Below are 22,571 nucleotides of genomic sequence, written 5' to 3'. Positions count from 1 at the left end.
CAGGTTCAGGGAGGCTGTGGTTATGCTAGCTCAGAGATTAGGGAGGGCTGCCCAGATAGGAGGCATCTGAACTGGGCCTTGAATGGTGGTGAGGGGTTTGAAAGTCAGCTGATCTGTGAGAGAGGACATTTGACTCAGAAGCTACAAAACAGGGGGCTTTAATGGGCCCTATTACACTGCATTCTCCTAGCAACTCTCAGAAGAGGGAGCCAAGGCAGAGGGGAGGATTTATCTTAGGGGTAAGGATATAAGGATCTTGGGACCAAATCTAGAGAGGGTAAGGGCCTAGCCCTAGGTCACTAGCCTGAAAATAGCAGTTGGTTGGAACCCAGGGCTGTTGGACTCCCAGCCAAGTGCTCACCCTGCGGGTCCACAGCTGCCTCTGGCTATTTGGAGTTTGATTCACTGCGGCTTTCCAAAGTGCTGCAAAGAAGCTGTCAGCTCATCTTCCACCCCCAGGATCTTGATCTGCCTCTGCCTGACCCCAGCGAGGATCCAGGACACAGACCAGTGACCCAGTCTTGGCTCCTCAGTGGTTGGCCAAGGGCAGGCAGAGGCCAGGATGGAAAAAACTCGTCAGACTCTGAGTCTGAGGGCTTGTGGCTTGTTTTGGCAGCGTCATGTCCTGTCTATACAGCCTTCAAAGCGTGTCACCTACCTGCCCTTCCAGCCTGCTTCACCGTCAAACGGGGACACCATTAGCCCAGCATTCCCCACCTTCGGTGAGTTGAGAGACTGAGGACATGGTGGGCGTGGCCGTCCCAGAGAAGAGTTAGCTGGTATTCCTTTGAGGGACTGGGGGTTCCCTGCACCACTTGAATAATGACGAGAATGCTATCACCCTCCTTCCTGCAACCTGACTTTCTCTGAGCCCTCACCAGGTCCAGAGCTAAGGGCTTTCCCCATGGTAATTCATTGACTGGAACGTGGGTTGGAAAACACTTGAAGGAGCAGCACTACTGTCCATATGTACAGTCTATGAAGATGATGATGATGACAAAGGGGGTTCCCAAAGCACTGTGAGAAATGGATTCAGAAGTCCTTGAGGGCAATGGAGAGTTTTGCTGACAACATGGCCCGACCCCTTGGCACAGCTCTGGTCCTTTGCTTCCTCCGTCTCAGTGACTGACATGCTCCCTGCACAGGCAGCCAGCTCCCTACCCTCAGCCCCCGACCCCTGGAGGAGGTATTTAGGCCCCGAGCCAGGCCAGCTCTAGGATTCCTATTCCCGGGCAGCCTGGCTGTAGCCCCAGGAGGACAGCCAACAAGGGGCCCAGCGGCTTATCGCGCTGCAGAGAGTCTCCAGTGGGCAGACTGTCTCCGCTGCTGCTGAGCCAAGCTGATAATGAGGACAGACCCTTGTGTTTACTGTGGCTGGGAGAGTGGGGCCTCCTGGGGGCGGCCCCGGCTCCTCTGGGAACAGACTGTCTGTTTGCTGAGATACCATCGCATTCCTGCAGCCTCAGCCACCCCAGGATGGATGGGGGTGGGGGGCGGTGTGCAAGGGGAGGGGAGGAGGAAATAGGACAGCTGCTGGCCCTCTGTTCCCCTGGGGCCCTCACTGAGAAGGCTGCCGCCCTGGGTCCTCCAGGGGGGTCTATAGTTTTCTGGCCTGCTTGTTGAGTACTTTGTAAAGCTCCTTATTAGCCAACGTGGGCACCCCACTCTACAGTTTACAAAGCGTTTTCTCAACAATGATCTATTTTGCTCTTCCAGATAACCTTCTGTGTAGGTACTCTGGGGTGCTGAATTTCCACAGAGGAGAGCTGCCTAGCCAACAGCGAGTATGGCCATCGTTGGAGCAGGAGCCCTTGAATGAGCCCCAGCTGACCAGTTCCAGCCACTGGGAATGCTTACCGTATGGCGGTGACTGTCAAAAGCACGTTAGATGCATTAGCTTGCTTATTCTTCACCAACAGCCCTTGGGAGGTAGGTGCTGTCAGTCTTACAGATGGGGAAACTGAGGCGGATCCAGGCAGAAAGTAGGAGAGCTGGGATTTGAACTCTAGTTAGCATGACTGGGCTACAGATGTGTCTGGCTGAAAGCCAGCTAGCGACACGTTGGTTTCTAACTGGCTTCTGGCTTACAGAGGCAGGGGGCATTTCTGACGGCAGAGGCGGCCTAGCAAAGCAAGAACAGGCTTTGGGATTAGGCATGGGTTCCACTCCCAGCACTGACACTAGCGAACCCTGAGGCCTCCCCTCCCCTGAGTCTCCATTTCCTTCTCTGGAAAGTGGAAATAAGACCTGCCTTAGCAGTGGGTGTGAGACGTGATGTATGAGAAAGTTCTGGTACATGGCAGATCTTCGTTAAATAATTACTGTTATGACTTTAATGGCTGAGGTGGGGAGGTGGCCTGCCCAAAACTGAGACTTCAGAAGAATATCTCTTCAAAGAGAGGCCCAGTCTTCCTCAGCTATGGGAGCACCGAGGAGGGAGGATCTCTAGAAGGGACCTAGTGACTTCAGAGGAGGCAGCATGAGTGTATGTTTGGGACCCTGACTTCAGAGAGTGATAGACGCAAGTTCAAGTTCTGCTATCCAGCACATGCTCTTTGGGTGGCTCCTTGGAGAGCCTTGGGGAGTTGCTTAATTTATTTGAGTCTATATCAGAACACTCATAGAACCTTCCTCATGGGAGTATGAGAATGGGTGGGATCAGTCAGGGAGAGGAGACCTGGGCACACTGGTGGGCACATAGCATGTGCTCAACAAAACATGGCCGCCATCAGCATTCATGGATGGGGGGGTGGTAGGTGGAGGAACGGCCTCCGGGGAAGGCACTTGTGTATGGTATATGGTGCCTGGAACCTGCGAGTACTGTTCGGTTACATGGAGAGGAGAATTGCACTTGCTGGTGGACTTGAGGTTGCTGGTCAGCCAACCTTGAAGTGGGGAGATTATCTTGGCTTGTCCGTGGGGACCCATTGTAATCACAAGGGTCCTTACGAGCAGAAGGAAGAGGGAGAGAGAGAACTCATGTCAGAGTGAGGAGGAGAAAGACCCACCAGCCATTCTTGGTGCTGAAGGTGGGTGAAGAGGACATGAGCCAAGCCCTGCAGGCTGCCTCTAGAATCTGGAAAAGCTCCCTTGAGCCCCTGGAAAGGTTTACAGTCCTGCCGATGTTCTGATTTTAAACCAGTAACACTCATTTTGGACTTCAGACTTCCTGAACTGTAGGCAATAAAATCTGAGTTGCTTGAAGCGCCAAGCTTGTGATCATTTGATATAGCAGCAAAAGGAAATTAATACAGTGTATAAGTTGGTCCTCGATGACTGACAGGATGATAACTGGTGGAGGAGGAGCTTAGATGTATGAGAAGATGAAACTGGATCCAACAGCCTTTAGGCTAGAAAGCACAAAGCATTTTCGAGGACTGGTGGGAAAGCCTGTTTGGTTCTTTGCAAAAATGGACATTTTTCCTTGCCCATATCTTCCTTGCAATGTAACTAGGCAGCTCTTCTCAACAAGACATGGCGTGTATCTCCTCTGTGCCTTGAATCCGCACTTGGCCCTGAGGCTTGCTTTGGCCAAACACATGCATGTTATGAGCCCAGTCTTACGAGCGGTCTTACACACTTCTGCACTCACTCTTGTGGTTTGGAAACCAGTCTACGACCAAGCTCAGGTGTGAACTGCAGCCTCCAAAGTGGCTCCTTATAATCCCCACCCCCTGAGATGAACGCCCTATGTAATCTCCTGGACTCATGCCTCCCTTCCAACGCACAGAATACAGCAGAAGAGATGAGTTGGAGCTTCTGAGATTAGCTTACCGAAAGACTGTGTGACTTCCATCTTGCTTTCCCTTTCTTGCTCTCTTGCTGGTTCAGAGGGAATCCAGATGCTCTGCAGGGAGTGCCTATTGGAGGACCCCATACCCCATATGGCAAGGAAAGGGTGCCTCTGGCCAACAGCCAGTGGGACCGGAGACCTACCCAAATCTTTAGGAGTGAGCGAGGAAAAGCAGGTCTACCCCTGGAGCCTTGAGATGGCAGAAGCCCTAGCCGGCGCCTTGACTGTAGCCCTGGGACAGTCCTTGAGCCAGAGATACCCGGCTAAGTGACACTAGGCATCCTGACCCCCAGGGCCTGGGAGAAAATACCAGTTTGTTGTTTTTAGCTGTGTAATTTGCTCTGCAGCTCTAGACAACCCTGTATCTAGTATCCCACCAGACTGGTTTGCTGGGTGATGAGTGACATATGACCCAGTCCCTTCCTTTCACCTAGACAACCGCTAGACAAGGGAGTGAGGCCATCCTAGACCAGCTAGTCCTTAGCCCACCTGTCAGCTGCTGGCAGATGCGTGAGTGAGCCAAGCCAGGATCATCTGAGTCTGGCCCAGAGCTGCCAAAGTTCCGGCTGACCTTTGACTTGGTAGCAATAATATACATTGTTATTTTAAGTAGCTGAGCCTTGGGATGACTTTGTACCCAGCAGTAGCTGACTGATAGAACCTGTCTAGCCCGGGGGTCCTGCGTGCAATAAGAAATGGGGCTGGGAACCTGTGTAGCAGCCTAAATGCATAGGGCTTTATGGCCAAGTGAGGGCAGTTAGCAGGCCATAAGGGCAGGTGTGGAGTAGGAGAATACGATCCTGATCAGAGCTGTGGTTGCAGACATTTCTTGGGGCAGTGGCCTGCCTTGAAGGCAGGGAGATCACCTAGGAGGCTGCTGTCACGCAGCAGATGAGCCGTGATGGAGGCCTGAAATTGGGACAAGGCGAGGAATGGGAGAGACCAGTAGAGGCAGGATCAGTGAAGACTGTTCTGGATTGGGTTGGGGGCAGGGTGACGGGAGAGTCAACACCCAGGTTTTGTTCCTGGGCACCTGAATGGTTGGTGGTGCTGCTGCCAAAGATGGGGCGGTCAGCATGGGGGACAGGGATATGCCAGCTACCAGGATGGACTGAGGGTGCGGTGCAAAAGAGACCTCTGGGAAGAGGCTTAGGAGACTGTCCAGGCTTCAAAGGGAGCGTTATCCTCTGCCTCGTGTACTGTTTGGTCTCAGGAAGGGTAGAGAATGCACCTTCGGATGGGCAACTGAGAGAAATGGAGAAAGGCCTAATTACAAGAGTGTGTGAAGGGTTTGGGCATTGCACAGAGCTGGTGAATGAGCCTGGGCTGGCAATGGGGAGCAGCTATTCTTACCCCTTAGGTTGGAGAAGCCCCTGAGGATAGGAGCAGGAATGAGAACCAGGAGAGAGTGCATGGAGAGGGCTGCCTTACAGGAGTTGTGGGCCCATGCCACCCAGCAAGGAGGACACAGAGGAGTGAGCACCCTGGCCCCTCCTTCTTCCTGCCTGGGAGTACTTTCTGATGTCGCCCACTGGCTGAGTCCAACCTGAAGGCCAAAGGCAAGGCTGCATGTTGATGCAGCCCCTGCTCGCCAGCCTCCCAGGACGCCGAGGAGGCCGGGTGGGGGAGGGGTTAGCAGAAGGCACCTAGCCACCTAACAGAGGAAACTCCTGTAGCTAAAGTCCATTGGTGACCCTGTTCTGGCAAAGGAGATTTGAGGTGATATTCGCTAGGAGTTTCTGGGGAAAGTTTCTTGACTTTTAGGAAGGAGGATGTAGGAGAATTGTTCTTCATTGTGTCTGCTGTGCTGGCCAGAGCTGCAACAGCTCTCTTGCCGTGATGGGGGAGCCGGCCACAGTTAAAACCAACCCACTGAGGATGGAAAAGCAAAGAGACGGAAAGAACCGGGTCCTTGATGACCTTGTGGAACGCCTCTTAGAACCTAGGGTTCTTTTTTTTTTAATCCATGAAATAATGAAAGCATTATTATTATTCTTAGCATAAGAACCACTTTGAGTTGGATTTCCCATTACTTGCAGCTCAAAGCTTCCTAAAGGACAGAGCTGTCCCCCACCGTCTCCAGGCCCGTGTGCAAGGGCTCCAGGCTCCCGCAGTGTGCTAGCCAAGCCCTCCTATTTCCCTCTCCTGACAATGGGCTTGCAGCCACCACAGCAGATTTGATGCAGAATTGCAAATGCTTTTTCAGTCTGTGATGAAGCATCTGAAGTGCAATGGGCTCTTCTCTGTGGTGCTGGCCTGTGGCTGCAGAGGACGTCCGCAGCATGTAGACATCCACAAAGGCAGGAGGGATGGGGTGGTGGGGGCCACAGGCCTTGTAGGTTGTCAGAACCAGCTTCAAGGCTGAGTCAACTGCTTTCTAACTGTGTGACTTTGGGCAAATTAGTTAACATCTCTGAGTCTGGGTTTTCTCCCTGGAGGTGGTAAGGGTTGAATCAGACAGAAGAAAGAAAAACCAGTCAACCTTGACATGAATCCTAGACCTGAGAGACCACCCTCTAAAGACTTCCTCCCCTTCTCTCCCTATTCCTTTCCACTGCTGGGTTGGATATGAAGGAGGTTGAGAAGGGTCCAAAGGGATATTGGCAAGAGAAACAACTCAGTGAGTTGACCTGCCACACAAAACAAAATGGGGCTGTTCTCCTCTCAGGGAGAGGGGTGAGCTGTGCACAAGTAGGGAGATCTGAGGTCCGCAGTCATCCCAGAGAGCTGCACAACCAGTAAAATGCCTTACCACCTCCAGGGAGAAAACCCAGACTCAGAGATGTTAACTAATTTGCCCAAAGTGCATGTGTTTGATGTATGAATGTGTGAATGAGTAAAAGTATAAATGGGGGGAGAAAGAATGAGAGGGCTAGAAAGACAGGGAAATTTCACCCACAGGAAGAAAGACTGATAGAAGACTGTAAAATTCCCCAGGATAAAATTTGCCCCGCTGAAAAGAAATCCTCATTCTGCTACTAAAGAGAAAGAGGGAGAACTGAGGTTGCCATAGGCACCTACGAGTCTCTACCAAGGGTTTGCAGTCCTGATTGCCTAGACCAGAACAACAGATACTTCGCTTACACTGGGCTCTCCAGTTTGCCACAGACCCCTCCACTCCCTAATGCATCCCCCCAACCCTTGCCAGTGTCAGTTACTATTTACCAATGGGCTCATGCTGGCTTTATCTTTTCTTAGTGGGGTTAATAGAAAAAAAGAAATATTTCCTATGTTTCTAGTAGAAATCAAAAGAGCAAAAGATATACCAACAGAGACATGTATTTCAAGAAAAATGAGATTGGAAGCCTATTTCTTTGGGGAAGAGAAAAATATTCCTAGCTGTGCATCATGCAAACAAGGTGTATTGAAAAAAAAAAAGTATCTTAACACTATTAAGAAACAGCTGACTTGCTTTTACTCCCCACTCTGGCCTGGCAGGCATTTTACTGGTTGTGCAGCTCTCTGGGATGACCGTGGACCTCAGATCTCCCTACTTGTGCACAGCTCACCCCTCTCCCCGAGAGAAGAACAGCCCCATTTTGTCCAACCCCTCTTACCCCTCGTTTGGAATGCTGTCGCCCTTCTTTGTGTTTGGGGCTTATTTTGAGCAAGTTCAAAACCGTCTTGCAAAGTTCAAGATCATTATGGCAGGCAAAAATGCAGTGAAATAGCACACCACTGTCAGTTAATTACTAAAAATCCTTTAATAGCTGACATTATTATAAATTATATACCCATTATGACAGGGACAATTGGGCTCTCTGTTTTTCTTGCCCTGCATTGGAACCCCACACAATGCCGGCTTGTTGGGGAGAGTGACCTGGGTGCACTTGGAGGCAAGTTGGGAGTTTACATGGGCTACCTATGCTGACCACAGCAGCCTGCGGGCCTCTGAGGATACCCTGTCCCTGGGTGGGGGTGAGACCACTGCCTGACAAGGCCCCAGAACCCACCTGTATCCATTCCTACCTGCTGCCCCCTGCTTCTGTGGCTGGCTACAAGTCCCTTCCCTGTGGGCCTCCCTACTCCCTCTGTCCTGTCCCCTGCTCCCCTCCATGTCTAGGCTTAGCTCAAAGGACTCCTCCTCTAGGCAGCCTCCCCTGATTCTCTTTCCAAAGCTCCAGACACATGGTAGGCTGGTTCTTATTTATTATTTATAATTTTTTAATGATTTTATTTATTTATTAGAAAGTGGGAGGGTGGGGGGCAGAGAGAAAGAGAGAGGGAGGAAGAGACTCTCAAGCAGACTTCCCGCCAAGCAGGGAACCTGACACTGAGCTCAATCTCACAAACCCAAGATCATGACCTGAGCCAAAAACAAAGAGCTGGACACTTTACCGACTGAGTTAGCCAGGCGCTGCAGTATTTGTTTTGTTTTTGTCAGGTGCACCTTAAGTGTCAACTTTGATGATTTTTTTTTTAGCTGTGAACACTGCATGACCCCCACCCAAATCAAGATGTAGAACCAACCCCAAAATGTTCCTGTGCACGGATATCCCCTTTGGAGCTTGTAAAAAACGCAGCTTCTCACTGAACCCAGAGATGCTGAGTTAGTGGCCCAGGAGGGCAGGGTGACTGCACGATATCTTCAGGTGGAGGGGGCCCACAGCCCCACTGGGGAAGCCCACTTAGTGCTTGGTGGGAAAGTCCTTGGGTCTTATAGTCTTTCCCCTCCTGTTAGCTGGGAGACATGCACTGGTCCTTTCCGTCAGTGTGTCTGTCCAGCAAGTTTCCAGGCTGGGAGTGGCCCCCACAGCGGGCATTGTGGCTGGCTGCCGTCTGAAGATGCTCAAGATGGGGGCGCTGTCTTTAAGAAAAGTAACATTTGCCCCACTGTCTCCGGCAGCCACTGAGCGCCGTGGGCTTGGATGTTGTCAGGGTGAAAAGCTGTCCACTGGACGAGACAGCATTCCCCAGCTCACTCCTTCCATGGGCAGGAATCCCACGCGATGCTCAGCCCTGCCTCCTGTTAGAATCCCCAGGGCGGGGTTGGGGGGGAAGCTCTAAACAAAAAAACAGGTCTGGTCCCACATCAGCTCCAGTGGAGGCCAGGCTCTAGTAGTTTCTAAAGCTCCCAGGTGATTCTAATGCCTAGTCAATGATCAGGACCCTAAGCAGAGAGGCCTGTCTCGGAATTTTAAGCTATCTTTATCTGACTGTGGTATGTGTCCTTGATGCCCACCTACAGAGGTCTCCCTCCAACCTGGGGACAAATCATCCAATAACATCGGGCGATTATCAAGCCCCTAATCCTCATGGCAGCACTGCATGTTAGCAGTGGGGAAGTTGAACTCAGGAAACTTTAGTGATGGCCTTCAGAGCCCCAGGGGGTAAGGCGGAAGCAAGGAGAGGGCCCATGTGGCTTTCCCTGGCCAGGCTGCCTCCAGCAGCAGTGCCTGCTTACTGACCACGAGCCAGGCCCAGGGCCAACTTTATCCTTAGGTCTAGAAAGACACAGGCCTAGGACCCCACGGTAATTTTACGGGACTGATGAAGTGTTTTCAATTTGCATTTTGTCTGAAATCAGAAAAAGAAATGACTAATAATGAATGTATCATAATGAGTCTAGCCTGGATTACATTTGTCCTTATACCAATACTTTTGTAAAATATACTTCCTTTTTTTTTGTTTGTTTGTTTTTAGTGGAAGGGGCCCAGGAAGATGGAAGTGTCCAAGGCCCACAGAAGTCACAGCATAGCCCTGCATATAGTCCTGGGCTCTGGAAGGCAGGCTCTGACAACTGTGTCCCTCAGTCCCTTCCCCAACAGAGCATGGCTGGTGTTAGTGGGGCCGGGGGCCAGAAATGTTTATCACACACTTGCTGGCTGCCTAGCCCTGGGGAGGAAAGTTGAGCATCGGTCGTGCCCTGGTCGGCCTAGGAGGAGAAGATGTACATACAGGGAAACCAAGGGCAAGGTAAGACAGGACACACTCTCCAACTGTGGTCAGTCTTACTTGTATCTCTTCTTGTGTTTGTCATTTTGTCTGTCACTGGGTCAGGCCCTCTTTGGTTATAGCATTGTTTCATGTCTTTGATTCTTCAACCATTTTTTTGTTGGTTTATTCCTTTCTTCAACCAATGTTTATTAAATTCATTATTCAGGTTTTTTAAAATTTTATTTTATTTATTTATTTGATAGAGAGAGACCACAAGCGGGGGGAGTGAAAGGGAGAGGGAGAAGCATGCAGAGCTTGCTCCCAGAACTGTGGAATCATGACCTGAGTAGAAGGCAGATGCTTAATTGACTGAGCCACCCAGGTGTCCCTTTATTTTTATTTATTTTTATTTAAAAAAGATTTTAGGGGCACCTGGGTGGCTCAGTGGATTAAGCCGCTGCCTTCGGCTCAGGTCATGATCTCGGGGTCCTGGGATCGAGTCCCGTATCGGGCTCTCTGCTCGGCAGGGAGCCTGCTTCCCTCTCTCTCTCTCTGGCTGCCTCTCTGTCTACTTGTGATTTCTCTCTGTCAAACAAATAAATAAATAAATCTTAAAAAAAAAAAAAAAGATTTTATTTATTTATTTGACAGGCAGGGGTCACAAGTAGGTAGGGGTTGGTGTGGGGGGGGGTAGTAGGCTCCCCACTGAGCAGAGAGCCCCATGTGGGGCTCAATCCCAGGACCCTGAGATCATGATCTGAGCTGAAGGCAGAGGCTTTAACCCATTGAGCCACCCAGGTGCCCCATTTTTTAAAAACATTAAAAAAAAATTTTTTTTCCAGGCATCCCTTTAATTCAGGTTTTTAAAAAAGATTATTTATTTGAGAAGGAGAGAGAGAAAGAGAGCAGGTGCATGAGAGTGGGGGTGGGGTGCAGGGGGAGGATCAGAGGGAGAGAGAAACTCAGTCAGACTCCATGCTGAGTGTGTCAGACCTTAAATGACTGTACCACCCAGGAGTCACAATTTAGTTGTTTTTTAAAAAAAAATATTGAGGGCACCTGAGTGGCTCAGTGGGTTAAAGCCTCTGCCTTCAGCTCAGGTCATGATCTCAGGGTCCTGGGATCGAGTCCCGCATCGGGCTCTCTGCTCAGCAGGGAGCCTGCTTCCCTTCCTCTCTCTGCCTACTTGTGATCTCTCTCTGTCAAATAAATAAAAATAAAATATTTAAAAAAAAATATTGGAGGGCACTTGGGTGACTCGGTTGGTTAAGTGACTGCCCTTGGCTCAGGTCATGATCCCAGAGTCCTGGGATCAAGTCCCATATTGGGCTCCCTGCTCCTCGGGGAGTCTGCTTTTCTCTTTGACCTCTCCCTCTCATGTTCTTTCTCACTCTCTCTCTCTCTCAAATGAATAAAAAAAACCTTTTAAGATAATAATGGATTTAATTATTTTTGAGTGGGTAATTCTTCCCACAGTGCAAAGATTGAGGAGGTACCAAAGAGGGCAAACCAAGAGGGCAGGATGCAGGAGAGAGAGGGTGGCTTCTTTTGGACTGAACTTGGGTCTTGCTTAGATGTTGTACCATGTGTGATCAACACCTATTTAACAGAATGACTTAAAACAAGCAAGCAAGCAAACAAAACAACCAGTTTTGGGCTGAAAAATAATCTTCATTTCATTTAGCTGCCACCCCCAGCCAACCTCTCCAACCCCACAGACATCCACCTTGATTGGCTTATCCTGCGTCTTCCCAAAGACATTGTATGCACATGCACACTATCCTTGAAAAAGAATTTACGCAAATTGTCGCATCCCACCTGCATTGTTGTTGGTCATTTGGTATCTTTTCATACTGAAGGCTGCCTCTTTTTAACAGCTGGATAATATGCCATCATTCATTTAACTAGCTCTCTACTGATTAACTTGTTCACAATTGCTTTCTTCTAAAGTGACCTGATAGGAGGTAACTCCCCATTCTTGAAGCAATGCAGAGGTATACATAATTTCAGTTACGAGCAAGCACATCGGGGTGCTCTCTGTAGAATGTCAACAGCTGTGGGAGGGGAATTCGGGACAGCTGCTCTGGGGAGGCCGGTTTGGCTGTATCTATCAAAAATGAAATCCCTACTCCCCATTTCTAGCACCTCCTGGGTGCTAGGGGAGGGCTGGAGAGATGCGGGGCACTCGGCTGAGCTCCTGAGGGGCTCTCAGATGTAGACAAATCATTCCCAGTCCTGGGAAGGAGGGATGGCAAAAAGCAAGGAAAATAGCCTCAGTCCTCTCCCTGGGGAGAGAGGAAACATTTGTTCAAGGGGAAGGAAGGATGGGCATTCTGGGCAGAAGGTCCAGCATGTGTGAAGACTGGACGTCACAGAGGAAACAGGGGAACTGGGGGTGTTCCGAGGAGCAGGCCCTCTCTTGTTCAGGGTCCATGTGGTGGGAGGGGGACGTGAGGTGGGACCTGTGTGGCTCTCTCTGGCCATGGTGGTATGGAGGAATGGCTGAATGCAGACATTGCTTTGAATAAATTCCGAGTCCTGGAGGGATATTACATAACTGTATATATTGTCACAAATGCCTTTGGCTTCTCGCAAGTGCCCAGGAGAAATGTGTTGAAGTGTAACTAAGCCATATCCGTGGGCACTGGACTCCAGCAAGGGTCCCTGTGTTCCTCTGAAGGCTGAGGGAGTGAGCCTGGGCCAGGAGGCCCCGGGTCAGGCCTGGGGTGATGGTCTGATGCTGCTCGTGCTGCCATTCTTTGGAAGTCTGCCTTCTCTGTCAAAAGCTCATGGGAATCTTGCATTCTATTCCTTGATATATCTGGGTTAGCTTTAATATTAAACATGGACTACATTACAGTGTAAAAATAAATTTCTCCAACATTTTGGAAAAAAAAAGATTTTATGTATTTATTTGTCAGAGAGAGAGAGAAAGAGTGTGTGTGTATGTGTGCAAGCAGGGGGAGCAGCAGGCAGAAGAAGAAGTAGGCTCCCTCCTGAGCAAGTGGGACTTGATCCCAGGACCCACAAAATGTGACCTGAGCTGGAGGCAGACAGAGCCATCCAGGCGATCCTCTTCAACTTTTTTTTTTTTTTTTTAAGTAGGCGCCACACCCAGCGTGGAGCCCAACACGGGGCTTGAGCTCATGACTCTGACATCAGTACCTAAGCTGAGATCCAGAGCTGGACGCTAACTGGCTGAGTCACGCAGATGTCCTTTCTTGAACATCTCTGAGTCAAATGAACTCTTTGACTTCAAGAAGCCCCCCCAGTCGCCCAGCCTGAGAGGGATGTAGATTACCTAGGGGTGGGGTAACCCAGCTGCCTTGCAGTAAATCCACAGTCCTCACTCTGATCTCTGTGCAGCTGCCTGCAGCCCTCTTAACAATCATGAGACGTGTAGCACTTCACTCATTCATGCCTTCATTCATTCATTCTGTACTTGCAGCACTTCACTCTCACTCATTCATTCATTCATTCTGTATTTCTGAAAGCTGATAATGGGCAGGGCACTGCCTTCTCTGCTGTGTCATCCACAATGAGTTGAGTGAGAATAGCAGCTCTAAATGCTTTGCATAATCTGGGTCAATACTCAGATTTGACCCTATGAGTTAGGTCCAGTTATCAAGGATGGGAAGCTGAAATAATAAGTAAGCATAGGCAAAGGGACCAAGGCCACTCTGTAAGGAGCAGAAGCAGAGTTAGAACCCAAGAAGTCTGACCCCAGAGCCTGCCCTCCTGCTTTCGTCACCACATCCGCTGTGCTATTGGGTTGAGACACCTTAAGCCATGGGAAGAGGGACAGGGAATCCCGGGAGTCAGAAAAGCCTTGGCCGGATCCCTGGCTCCCTGCAACTGGCTGTGTGATCTTGGGTAAGTAAGCCTCCTTCTCTGGTACTAGGTCATCTCTCCAGGCACCTCCATCCCTGCCCCCTTCTGCTCTGCGCTGGTGAAATGCTGCTTGGAGAGTGGTGGATTTGGTGCAGCCCAAGGGGTGTGATCTTTAGCACAGGAAAGGGATGATTCTCTGGGTTCCCTTAACACAGCCGGCCTTCTTTCTCCAGGTCATGTCTCACCATGGGCTGCTGAATCCTACTGTGTGGCACAACTTAACTCCTCTCACTCCCACCTCAGGCAGGTAGGTCCGCTTTATAGATGAGGAAACTGAGCCTCCAGGGCTAGTTTTAACCACTCTGTTTACCCAAGTTTGTCCTGGTAAAGACTGACTCCATGCTCATTTCACTAATCCCAGCTACCATCATTTACTGAGCACTTACTAGGTACCAGACCCCGTGCTAAGAATTTTAATCTTGAAAACAGTCTCCCAATATTTTTATTACTGGTTACGTCTCAGGCTCCTCACCTGGAATCTACCATCTGGGCATGAGCATAGCACCTAGTTAGAGGGGTAATCCTAGGAGGTAGAGGAAGTTGCCCGAGGCCACACAGCTAAGAGGTCGCTGAACAGGATCTGAACCCTGGTCTGTTGGGCTTGACAGAGCAATGGTAAGGGACCACCACTCTGTGCTTGGTTGCCTGGAGGGGCCAAGAGTAAATCCAGCATTCAGTGCATGGGGGCTATGGGAATGGGTCCCCTAATTTTAGACAGGAGCTAATTATAGGTAGGAAAAAGAAATCATCCTTTCTGCGAGAAAGTAGTAAAAAGGCAAGCAAATAAATAAGCAAAAAAGCCTGTAAGTGGGTGATTAGCAACCGGCTGAATCAGCGTCCTCAGCATTGCATGGAGCTAGGTGGTCCCCAGGCTAATTCTAGATGATGCGCAAACATATTTTATGTATTTACTTTATAATTTTAAAAAATATTTTATTTATTTATTTGACAGACAGAGATCATAAGTAGGCAGAGAGGCAGGCAGAGGGAGGGGAAAGCAGGCTCCCTGCTGAACAGAGAGCCCGATGTGCGGCTCCATCCCAGGATCCTGAGATCATGACTTGAGCCAAAGGCAGAGGCTTCATCCACTGAGCCACCCAGGTGCCCCTATATATTTACTTTAAAGTGATAAATATAACTAGCACATTGGGACACCATGGATATTATTGCTTACGACAAGGCTAAGTAAGAGTGAATTGATTTTAAAAAATTAAGCAAATAAGAGTCAATAACATGTGTTCACCATAGAGATGTTCTTTCACACTCAGATCTGTAACAGAAAATGATGCTGGCTCTGTCTTCAAATATGCCCAGGATCCAACCCAAGCCAGCGTGGTCTCTCCAGGGACAACCCCCCACCAAGTCCCTGCTGCAGGGTCTGTCCCCTGCACGCCAGTCTTCACATGGCCACTAGAGGGAGCCAGCTAAAACAAGGCAGAGCATGTCCCTCCCCTTCTCAGAACATCCAGGGGTGCTCTAGGTGCTCAGGGAACCAGCCAAAGACCCCACAATGGCCTGTGTTACCCTTCGATCTCTCCCCCAGTATTTCTCACCTATTATCACCTCTCTGATGGTCCTGGAACACATCAGGCACATTCCCACCTCTGGAACCTTGTACTTGCTGCTTTCTGTGTCTTGAACATTCTTTTGCTGGTAGTGTTGTAGTGGTTCCCCCACCACTATCAGGACTTTGTTCAAATGTTACCTTCCCAGGAAAGCATTTCCTGACCACTTTCTCTGAACCATGCCTACCCTCTCCAGGCATTCCTCTCTCCTCTTCTCTGCCTTATTTTTAACCTCGATCCCTTTACCTTCCCAAACACCATATACTGATTGTTTTGTTTATGGTCTGTCCTCCCACTAGACTCCTTGAGCTTAGGAATTTTGTGTTTTGTTTATTGCATGATCCCTAGCCCTTTAAGCAGTCGCCTCTTCCCACCACCAAGAAGCAAGTGCTGCCTTGTATGATTTCTGCTGTTTCATGCCTTGTGTCTTCCCAGCTAACATGGAAACTTCCCAAGGGCAAAGGACCATGCTTCCTTTTCCAGGACCACGTGTTAAGAAGATGTAGCTCCAGCATCCCTGGGTTCAGCTCTGAACCCAACTCTGCCACTTATGGGCTGGGTGACCAGGGACAAATTACTCAAGCTCTCTGTTTCCTTCTCTACAAAACAGGTCTAGTAAGAATGGTAACTTCTTCACTGTCTTATTTGGGGGGGGGGGGGCTTGATGAGATAGTGCATATAAATGTTTGGCACAGGATGTTACACACAAAGCTTGGCAAAGTGAGAGATTTGAATTCAGCCATCTCCCAAATTCTTACTGAGTGCCTGCTATGTGCCAGGTGTTGGGCTAGGGACTGGAGAGAAGGAATGGGGCTGTCTTGCATGAATGACCTTTGTTGATGGCCTAGGGTGGTCTCAAATGACCTTTGTTGATGGCACAGGGTCTGACTCCCCTCCCTCAGTGCTGCTGCGGGTGGCTTCATAGTTTCACCGTTTCTCTCCACATGGGGCTTATGTTCCAGAAACAGAGAAGAATGGACACAGAATTGTGTGGTTATGAATTGTGCTTCACTGTAAAGAGAAGCACAGGGTGCTTCCGGAAAACACTGGAATAATGGACTCTGACGGGTTAGGATTCGTTCTTTTTGTGATGTGCTTTCTGAGAAATATGGCTGCAGAGACCTGAGGAGTGGCAGCTGGGACCCCCCTCTCCTCCCCTCCTACAACCCCAGGTAACTAGAGCTTGTGTTCCAGAGGGCGGTCTAGGACCGTGCCCTTAGGCCCTAGTTCATAGGCCCTGCCCTACCGGGCTCTCACACACCCTCTAGTGGTTATAGTGCAGGCGGCCGCTAGGCGGGATGGGCCCTGGGATTCCAAGGACGGTGGAACTGTCACTGCCCTTCCCTTCCTGATACTCTCTCCACTAACAAGCATCTTCCTGTCATGACTATGGGTCCTCATGTCATTTAATTTTGGCAGCAGCCTCAAACATGATTCTTGTTTCCATTTTTATAGATGAGGACCCAGAGGCTCATAAAGCTGAGGGAGGTTTAGGAAGGTCAGGACTAAACTCGGGCCTCCCAGACTCTGGTTTCAGTGCTCCTCACGTGGCATCCAACAGGTGCCTAATGGCACCCCACCCCTAATGTCTCAGCTCTGCCTGAGCAAGAGCAGAAGCCAAACTTTGAGTTATTGCCCAGAGAAGAAGGTAGCCATCCAAAGGATGGTAACCCATCTCCAGTCTGCTGCCCCATGACCATTGCTTCCCACATACCTGCAACCCGCCCCCCAACTGGTTGGGTTCAAATCCCCCCTCTGCAACTATCTAAAAGCTTGTGCCAGTTAAAACCTCTGTGCCTTAGTGTCCTTATCTGTAAAGTAATGGTAACAACTATATCTACCCCCAAAGTGTAAAGTGGCCTGTGTCACCCCATCATACTTTGATTCAGCAGGTCCAGTGGACCACATTTGGAAAGTCACTGCCCTGGAAGGGTGTGTTCTGGCAACACAGACCCACATACCACTTTCTAGCGGTTGAGAGTGAGCATACATACTGGTTTAGGCACTCTCAACACTATCTTCATGTCAGTGGCAAATTGAATGGCAAGTTCCTGCACCTCAGTTTCCTCATCTGTAAAATGGAAATAGTAATAAAACCTAGGAGGATTGTTGCGGGAATTCAATGACTGAATCCTTAGCATGCCTGAAACCATTGCCTTGCTGGTAGTAAGGAGTCATTAAGCACGAACGATTGTTACTGCAATCCACAGCCAAACCAGCAACTACCCCAATAAAAGGAAATATTTTACATTGCATTGAGTTTCTTTTTGTATCCACCCCCCCCCCCCACCTCCCACCAGGGGTGAGAAATGACTGAAAGGGACCACGAGAGGAGCTTCTAGGTGCTGGTTACGAAAGTGCTGTATTCACTTGGGAAATTTCATCTTGCTGTTCACTTGGCTTTGTGCGCTTAAAGTGCAGTATCTCCCAGGATCTTCACGGTCCTGCGAAGATCGTCATCTCCATTTTTCAAACAAGAAGCTGACAGCGATTTTGATTTGGTCAAAGCAGCAGGGGATGGGGGTGAGGAAGCTCCTTTCGAGAGAACCACCAACTCTCCCGGAGAGCACGGCGCCAGCAGTACCTGGCTCTAGGTAAAAGCAAAAGGTTCTGAGTCCTTCCTGAATGTACTGCCCTTCCCCCAGCGCTCACGCAGGCTCGCAGCCCTGAAGGGTACTTGCAGATGCACACTCAAAGGGCCAGCCCCACACGTGGGCACCCCTGGGGTAGACCTGCGCGCGGGGACCCCGCGGGGGAATGGCGCCCAGCCCCGGGCCAATGAGAGTAGCGGAATTTCTTTCATTCAGTGCGGGGCCCGGCTCCCGCCCGGAAAGGGGCGGGGCGAAGTGCCGGGGGCCGGGCCGCCGCGCTCCGGGGAGGGGGCGGTGCCCGCCCCAAGGCCGGACCAATCGGCGCCGCGACCGGGGGGGGAGGGGGGAACCAGGCCTTTTTTCCCTCCGCGCGGGACCAATCCCGACTTTACAAGCTTGAACTTTTGCCACCCTCGGACGAGCTAGCGCGCCCGAGGAGGTACCCCGCCGCGCCGGCTCCAGGGGCAGGAGCGGCCTTAACCCTTCCCGCGCCGGGAGGCTCGCTGCTACCGCCCCCCCCCCCCAGCCAGCCCGGGGCCAGGCGGGGCGGGACCCTGCCCCCAACCCACCCCATTTCTTTGGGGAAAGCACGACCCCTACCCACATTCCTCTCGGTGGTGTACGGAGTCAGTTGGGGAAAGGGAAGGAGGAAGCACCCGGCCTCGAGGGGGCCCGGGACGCCTGGCGGTCCGCCTAGCTCCGAGAGAGGGCCGTGGCGACCGTGAAGAGCCGGAGAGGGGACACTCCCCGCCTCTACCCCACTCCCTGCAACTCCCTACCTCGCGCAAGCCTGGAGCCCCCATGCGCCAAGCGTCCCACGCCCTCCGTTTGGCCCAGCAGAGCGACCCCTGACTGCGCAGGGGATGTGGAGACCTTGAGCCATCGCGGAAGATCCCGCTACCCCAACAAATCAGCCGCTCCCCAGCTCCCAAGGGACTGGAGCCGGGAAGGCACACACGCACACCCATATTTATTAGCCTTCCCTGGGATGGGGGTTTGGACCAACTCGAAAGTGCAATGTGCGTTTGCAAGTTTGTGCACAAGCCAGGGAGAGGCAAAGCGCCCCATTTGCATACAAGTCTCAGTGGGTCCACAGAGTCCTCGCGCGCTCACCCCTGGTTTGTGTAACTCGCGCGCGCGCGCGCGTGTGTGTGTGTGTGTGCGCGCGCGCGTGTGCGTGTGCTCGCTCGCATCCGTGCCCGCGGCGCAACGCGGGCCAGAAAGCGGGCCGTGGGCGCTGTCAGGCTCGGGGCGGGGGTGCCGGGGCGAGCGTGGGGCGGGAGCCCGGACTCGGCCCGCCCCGGGAGCCGGCCCCTCGGAGCCTCGGGCCCTGCAATGGGACGTGTTCTCCTTTAAGAGTTAAGAAACTTGAAACCTTGTTTGCGCAACAATCAGCGCCGCGGAGCCGCCAAAGTGTCTAGACTGGCATATGATGGGAGGCAGCCAATGACTCCGCGGCGCTCCTCCGGGGGCCCTCAGTGTGCGTTTGAGGAGAACAAAAAAGAGAGAGAGCCGAGCTGGGGAGCGAGCGAGGGAGCCGAGCCGAGAGAAAGAGCCGCCGGGCGCTGCCTCGCCAGACCTCGCAGGGACCGCGGGGCCACCGGGAGGCACTTTTTGTGGAGGGGGGAGGGGGACGACCTCTGCAGCCGCGGCGCCCCGGGCGTCCGAGCGCAGCGTGGGGCGGGCTGCGACCTCTGCCTCGGTGGATTGCATTTTTAATTAAGGATTCCCAACAGCTCTTGGGATTTTTACAGTTTCCACTCAAGTATTGACACCCGCGTTCTGGAGAAACTTGCTCCAAGTGCATCTAGCGCCTGGGACCTGAGACGGAGTTGGCTTCTCGTGCATGCAATTCCAGGATTTTGGTTTTGTTTGGGGTTCTTTTTCTTTCTTTCCTTTTTTTTTTTTTTTTTTTCCTTTTTGCAGGGAGTAAGAAGGAAGCTGAGGGTATCAACAAGCCTGCCTTTCGGATCCTGCAGGAAAAGCCCATGTAGTTAAGCGCTTGGGTTTTAAAGGCAGGGCTGCCCCCGAAACGTCTGGGGGCTTCGGCGCGAGCGCTTTGTGCTCATGGACCAAACGCGCAACTTTTGAAGGCTCGCCGGCCCATGCGGGGTCTTTCTGGCGCGGCGCCGCCTGCAGTCCCCCTCCAGCGCCGGGGCTGGAGTTGCTGAGTAGCCCGGCCGCCGGGGTCCATGTAGCCGCTGGCCCCGCGCGGACTGCGGCTCGGCGCGCGCCTGCTCCCCGCCGTCCCGGCCCGGCGAGCTCCCTCATGTTGCAGCCCCGCGGCGCCCCTTCGACGACAGGCTGTGCGCAATCTGCACGGCGCCCGGCGGCGGAGCTTCATGTGGGGCTGCGGCCCGCGCAGTCGGCGCCTCGCTGAGGGAACGGACCCCCGGTAACCGGAGACCGCCTCCCTCCCACCCCCGGCGCCAAAGGATATCGTATGTTCAGGTCCAAACGCTCGGGGCTGGTGCGGCGACTTTGGCGAAGTCGTGTGGTCCCCGACCGGGAGGAAGGCGGCGGCGGCGGCGGCGGCGACGACGAGGATGGGAGCTGGGGCAGCCGAGCTGAGCCGGCCCCGCGGGCACGAGAAGGCGGAGGCTGCGGCCGCTCCGAAGTCCGCCCGGTAGCCCCGCGGCGGCCACGGGACGCGGTGGGACAGCGAGGCGCCCAGGGCGCGGGGAGGCGCCGGCGCGCAGGGGGCCCCCCGAGGCCCATGTCGGAGCCGGGGGCCGGCGCTGGGGACTCCCCGCTGGACGTGGCGGAGCCGGGAGGCCCGGGCTGGCTGCCCGAAAGTGACTGCGAGACGGTGACTTGCTGTCTCTTCTCGGAGCGGGACGCCGCGGGCGCCCCGCGGGACGCCGGCGACCCCCTGGCCGGGGCGGCCCTGGAGGCGGCGGGCGGCGGGCGGAGTCGCGAAGCCCGCTCGCGGCTGCTGCTCCTCGAGCAGGAACTCAAGACGGTCACGTACTCGCTGCTGAAGCGGCTCAAGGAGCGCTCGCTGGACACGCTGCTGGAGGCGGTGGAGTCCCGCGGCGGCGTGCCGGGCGGCTGCGTGCTGGTGCCGCGCGCCGACCTCCGCCTGGGCGGCCAGCCCGCGCCGCCGCAGCTGCTGCTCGGCCGCCTCTTCCGCTGGCCCGACCTGCAGCACGCCGTGGAGCTGAAGCCCCTGTGCGGCTGCCACAGCTTCGCTGCCGCCGCCGACGGTCCCACCGTGTGCTGCAACCCCTACCACTTCAGCCGGCTCTGCGGGCCAGGTGAGCGCGCGCGCGCCGGTGGGGGCTGGGGGGTTCCCCTTCCCGCCCCTTCCCGAGGCCTTTTCGGGCCAGAACACCGCGGGCTGGCGGGCGGGTGGAGCTGCGGCTGCACCCGCGGGTGCCCCTGGAGCGTGGGAGCCCCGGGTGGAGGCGCCGTGCCGGGCAGGACAGCCCGGGAAGTGGCACACGTGTCAAATGGCACCTTTTTAAGACTTGGGCAAACTCGAAAGGGTGGCATTGGAGTTTCTCTGCAGCTTCAGGGACCTAATGTAGGCTGCAGCTTCATAGACGGTGAAAGAGGAGGGCAGGCCTAGGAGAAACCAAACGCAAGTGTCGTCCAGTCCCCCCCTCCTCATTTTACCCTCAGTCCGTGCCCAGGCCTGTAGCGTTTGTGTGCATATGCTTATCCCTATGCTGCACTTCCCTATATCCAGGTAGACACAAGTTGTGAAATTGGGCGTAGACAATTCATGTCTAGAGTCAGAAGTGTTCATAAATTGTCACATTGGTTCCTTTGTGCAATTTGAAGCAAAGCTGTCTCCAGGTGGAGATCACCTTCTTGCCCTGGTTGCTGGCAGCATCCCTTGGGTGTCAAATATCAGCCGCCGGGCCCCCCCCCCCCCCCATGGTGGTCATCACTGTCAGTTCTGTGTACAGTCTTTCTAGAGTTGAGGGTCCTGGAGGCGACTGCAGGTGGAGGAAGCAAGGAAGCCAGATAATTTATTTACCTCTGAGACCTGCCTCCCTTCTTTGTTCTCTTCCTGGGATTTCCCCCACACACACCCCACCCCCAGCCCTGCTTACTGAGCAGGCCCTGGATTCTGGAGCAGAGGTGAGGACTGCCAGACGGCCCCCGCCCCACTCTGACCTCTGCAGTGCATGGCTCACACATTTCAGCCCAGAGCATCTTAGGGGCGTGAGCATTTGGTGGCACTGGGGATTCGGTGGGGGTGGGACTTCTAGAAGATTGAAGGCTGTTGGGCCTGGGTAGGCTCTGAGCTCCTCCAGCCTATGTCTCCTTTGGAGAGTCAGCATCCAGCCTGGGGGCACATAGTGGGTCAGATCATAGATCTCGAGACTCCCAATGTGGAAGGGGACGGTGGGCCCAGGATTTGTCCCAGATGTCTTGTTCACATGTGGGGGTGGTGGCTGGGGGGAAAGGCAGGTGTAGCTGTCTTGGTGGTTCCTGAAGAGAGAGCACTGATTGGGGGGTGGGGGGAGGTTGGGGAGAAGCACCATGGATCTGGCTGCCCTGATCCCTGCATGGTCACTCCAGGCCCGACTCAAGGGCTTTTGGCAGTACCTGTGGCCCATGGGAGGCTTTCTGTGCTCCTTGTTCCTCTTTGGGACAGCTTCTCCTGGAAGTGTCTTCCTCTTGTATGGTACCCCGTCTCCTCCCTCACTCTGGGGCAAGGGTCCCTGTTGGTGGTTGCTCTGTCGCCGGTCATTTTTGGTGCATGGGAGGTAATTGGTGGGGCCCACTTTGTGCTTTCAGCAGGCCCTGGCAGCTTACTTTCTCTCTTACCAGGTCAGTGTGCCCACAAATACATGTTGAGCACTTACTGTGTGCCAGGCATGGTGCTGGATGCTGTATAGC

At 53.0% G+C, this 22,571-nt stretch overlaps 1 protein-coding gene and 2 long non-coding RNA genes across 5 annotated transcripts in view; 2 read left to right on the top strand and 1 right to left on the bottom strand.

The window, feature by feature from the left end:
• Positions 1 to 388: 388 nt before the first annotated feature.
• LOC309867911 lies at positions 389 to 10,047 on the top strand. 2 transcript variants are annotated; one of them, XR_014313394.1, is made up of 3 exons: positions 389 to 722; positions 1,717 to 1,929; positions 9,437 to 10,047. It is a non-coding gene; the product is annotated as an uncharacterized lncRNA (long non-coding RNA). The 2 variants fall into 2 exon arrangements; XR_014313395.1 differs by lacking the exon at positions 9,437 to 10,047 and adding an exon at positions 2,956 to 3,188.
• A 7,422-nt stretch (positions 10,048 to 17,469) lies between these two features.
• On the bottom strand, positions 17,470 to 18,887 carry LOC309867908. Its single transcript, XR_014313391.1, has 2 exons — positions 18,497 to 18,887; positions 17,470 to 17,716 (listed from the first exon to the last, which is right to left on the bottom strand). It is a non-coding gene; the product is annotated as an uncharacterized lncRNA (long non-coding RNA).
• A 260-nt stretch (positions 18,888 to 19,147) lies between these two features.
• SMAD6 (SMAD family member 6) overlaps positions 19,148 to 22,571 on the top strand; it is a 75,014-nt gene continuing 71,590 nt past the window's right edge. Inside the window, exon 1 of one of the 2 annotated variants that reach the window (XM_082737118.1) lies at positions 19,148 to 20,974. In XM_082737118.1, the coding sequence (XP_082593244.1) occupies positions 20,161 to 20,974 (814 nt within the window). In that variant the 5' untranslated portion in view covers positions 19,148 to 20,160. The remainder of the gene's footprint in view (positions 20,975 to 22,571) is intronic. The other variant, XM_082737117.1, reaches the window with a different exon arrangement.

Source organism: Mustela nivalis (genome assembly GCF_964662115.1).
Source record: "Mustela nivalis genome assembly, chromosome: 6".
In the NCBI taxonomy this organism is placed as follows: Eukaryota; Metazoa; Chordata; class Mammalia; order Carnivora; family Mustelidae; genus Mustela; species Mustela nivalis.
The sequence above is the reverse complement of the archived record's forward strand: the minus strand, read 5'-3'. Positions and strand labels throughout refer to the sequence as shown.